This window comes from Myotis davidii, unplaced genomic scaffold (genome assembly GCF_000327345.1).
Source record: "Myotis davidii unplaced genomic scaffold, ASM32734v1 scaffold937, whole genome shotgun sequence".
Classification (NCBI taxonomy): domain Eukaryota; kingdom Metazoa; phylum Chordata; class Mammalia; order Chiroptera; family Vespertilionidae; genus Myotis; species Myotis davidii.
In genome coordinates this window covers 1,889,209-1,892,114 of record NW_006288252.1, presented here as the reverse complement: position 1 = coordinate 1,892,114, position 2,906 = coordinate 1,889,209, and the positions used below count along the sequence as shown (strand labels likewise).

Here is a 2,906-nt window from a genome sequence, read left to right as displayed (position 1 = left end):
TCGGCCGCCCCTCCGCCCCGCCCCGGGCTCCACCTGCCCCGGGCTCCACCTGCCCAGGGCTCCACCTGCCCCGAGAGTGGCGCTGCCAGCCAGAACGCTGGATGCGGGATGGAGACACCCTGATGCCAACGGAGTATCCACTCTTTATTTGTAGTCCCGTCAACCCGCCCGTATTTGATGTGCTAAATGAGGCCACCTTCCCTTCCCTGCACCCATCACGCCCTGCTCCCCGGCCTCCGGCACCCCCTCTGCATGTAGAAACCTGCCACCTGCACGGTGTCCGGTGTCCAGAGTCCAGTGGCTTAATCCGGGACCCGAAGACTGGGTGTGTGATTGTGTTTGGTCGGAGAAGTGGCCAGGGTTCTTGAGCCGCTGGGAACTGGCCCTTCTCATGTAAACCTAACAGCAGTGGGGTGCCGGGGGGGCGGGACTTGTCCCCCATCCCCATTCAGTGGGTGAACCCTGGTGCCGAGAGGTGAGGTGACATGGCCCAGACCCAGGGCCCAAAGCTGAGCACTGCCCATCCCCTCAGCACCACCCGAAGAGCGAGGTTGAGCCGCTGGGCACCTGGCTGCCGGGAACAGGGATGGATTCCTTCTCCTGGGTCCTGGGTCCCAGCCCCTGGCTGGAGAGGGGGCGGCCTTGGGCACAGGCTGGCTAAGCTGCCACTCCCAGGAAGGAGGCAGTGGGCAAGCCCACGGCGCGGGGCCGGAGACTACGAGGTGGGCAGAGGTCCAGGAGAGAGACCCCAACCCCCACCCTGCTTGGGTCTGCAGAGAAGATGACACCTCAGAGGGGGCGGCTGGACCCCGGGACATTCCGTCAGGAAGGTAGGTAACTCCAAGTGACAAGAGCAAAAAGAACAGAGTCCTCCCGCAGTATTCTGAACTGCATTAGAACCCCAGGACTTGCCCACCACCCGGACTGGTAAAAAGAGGAATTTCCCACCTCCCTGTCCAATTAGAGCTGGAAGCCCTGCCAGTGTGGCTCAGTGGTTGAGTGTCCAGCTATGAACCAGGTGGTCACGGTTGGATTCCAGATCAGGGCACATGCCCAGGTTGTGGGCTGGAGTCCCAGCAGGAGGCAGCCGATCAAGGATGCTCTCTCATCACTGATGTTTCTTTTTTTAAAAATCCTCACCCAAGGATATTTTTCCATTGATTTTTAGAGAGTGAAAGAAGGAAAGACAGAAATATCGATGTGAGAGAAACACATCGATTGGTTGCCTCCTGCACATGCCCTGACCAGGGCCCCGGCTGGTGTTAATGTAAAAACCACTGAAACATGTAAAGAACTCTTGTGAGTTTATTTGAGCCAAACTGTCGACATATGCCGGGAAGCAGAACCTCAACGAATTGAGATAGTGCTCCGGAGAATGGCGGGGTTACATCTGTATTTATACATTTGTAATCAAAGGAGGGACGTAGGTGGGTTACATGAAATTCACTGGTGATAGATTAAGGAGTAGGGATAAAGCAAAGCCGGGTGGGGGGGGAACCCCTGGAATTGGATTAAAAGTAAAATAAGGGTATGTTATCATGGATGAAAAAGACAGACAGGCTCAGTTACGGTAAAGGTTGACCTTGTCAGTGAAGATACTGGCCTAGGACGTAACTGCCCACCATAACTGCTTTAGTTAAAGTTTAATTTCAGGCCATCCTTTGTGGTGACTCTAGGTCTCTGAGTTTGCAAGTCTGCCATGCAGGCCTCCCTGAGCCGGTCAGGTCAGCACGTGGCCCCTCTCGTCCACACTGGGGAGGAGCCTGCAACCAAGGTACCTGCCCTTGACAGGGATCGAACCTGGGACCCTTCAGTCCGCAGGTGGAAGCTCTATCCACTGAGCCAAACTGGCTAGGGCTCATTATTGATGTTTCTCCCTTCCCTTCTGAAATCAATAAAATATACATTTTTTAAATTAGAGCTGGGAGATTAAATTTCATTTAGAGAAATAAGCATGGCATTTCTTATATTCTGTGTGTGTCTCAAACCCATTTCATTTGATAGCAAGGAAATACATTGATGATGACCTGTCCAGGGAGGCCCTCGGGAGATCCAGGAGATTCAAAGGGGAACCATTAGCTCCCAGAACTGGCAATCCAAAGGCGGGTGGACGTCAGGGCACGCCTGGTCCAGGCGCTGTCTCCACACTAAGCAGCCCCAGCCTGCAGAGGAAGAAGGGCCGCCTCTTCCTGGCGCTGCCCAAGTCCGGGTGGAGCGCCTCCTCCGGGTTCCCGCAGGTGGGCCGGGCTGTGCTGCTCAGGGTCAGCGCCACCGGGAGACTCCGGCCCAGGGCTCCCTAGAGGGGCTGCGGATCCAGGCCCACTTTCCCTCGCGAACATAGTTCACAAAGGCCTCTCCAATAGGGGAGGAAGCGGAGGCCGGGATTGGGGCGGGTTAGGTTGGGTACCAGCGCGTTAAGGGTCGCATGCCCCACAGTCCGGCTTCCCGCCGCCCGCCCGCCGTTCTACTCCCGCAAACCACAACTCCCGAGAGGCCTTGCGGGCGAGCGAGCCGCGTATCTAGCGCGAGGAGATGGGAGCTTGAGCTCGCGAGACTGGGCGGGGCCGGAAGCCGCATTTCAAAGCGGTAATAGACGGTTATCTCTTCCAATAGCATTGAAAATACACCCCCTCGACCCGTAAAACGCGGGAGCAGAGCTGGAGGCAGCCAATAGAAACGCCAGGGGGCGGAGCCAAGGCCTCCGGAGCGGAAGTGGGTCGCTGTTGAGGTGGTGGCGTCTGGCTGGAGTGCCTCTCCGCAGCCTCTTCCGAAGGTGCTTCCTAGCTCGAGTGCGTCGGCGGGGCGCCTACCAGCCCAGAGCAGCCCAGGTACAGCCAGGCCTCGCGGGGAGGGAGCGGCAGGCCAGGGCCGGGCGGGTACGGGGCTCGGGCGGCCGCGCGGCCTGC

General features: G+C 58.0%; 2 protein-coding genes across 4 annotated transcripts in view; both read left to right on the top strand.

Moving 5' to 3' along the window:
• The window catches only part of CFAP99 (cilia and flagella associated protein 99), a 22,756-nt gene extending 22,388 nt beyond the window's left edge, over positions 1–368 (top strand). Inside the window, exon 15 of the mRNA XM_015561570.1 lies at positions 155–368. Within this exon, the coding sequence (XP_015417056.1) occupies positions 155–368 (214 nt within the window). The remainder of the gene's footprint in view (positions 1–154) is intronic.
• A 2,215-nt stretch (positions 369–2,583) lies between these two features.
• Positions 2,584–2,906, top strand: part of RNF4 (ring finger protein 4) — a 32,594-nt gene continuing 32,271 nt past the window's right edge. Inside the window, exon 1 of one of the 3 annotated variants that reach the window (XM_006760126.2) lies at positions 2,584–2,828. The gene's annotated coding sequence lies outside the window, so the exon portion shown is untranslated. The remainder of the gene's footprint in view (positions 2,829–2,906) is intronic. The other 2 variants (XM_015561599.1, XM_006760124.2) reach the window with 2 other exon arrangements.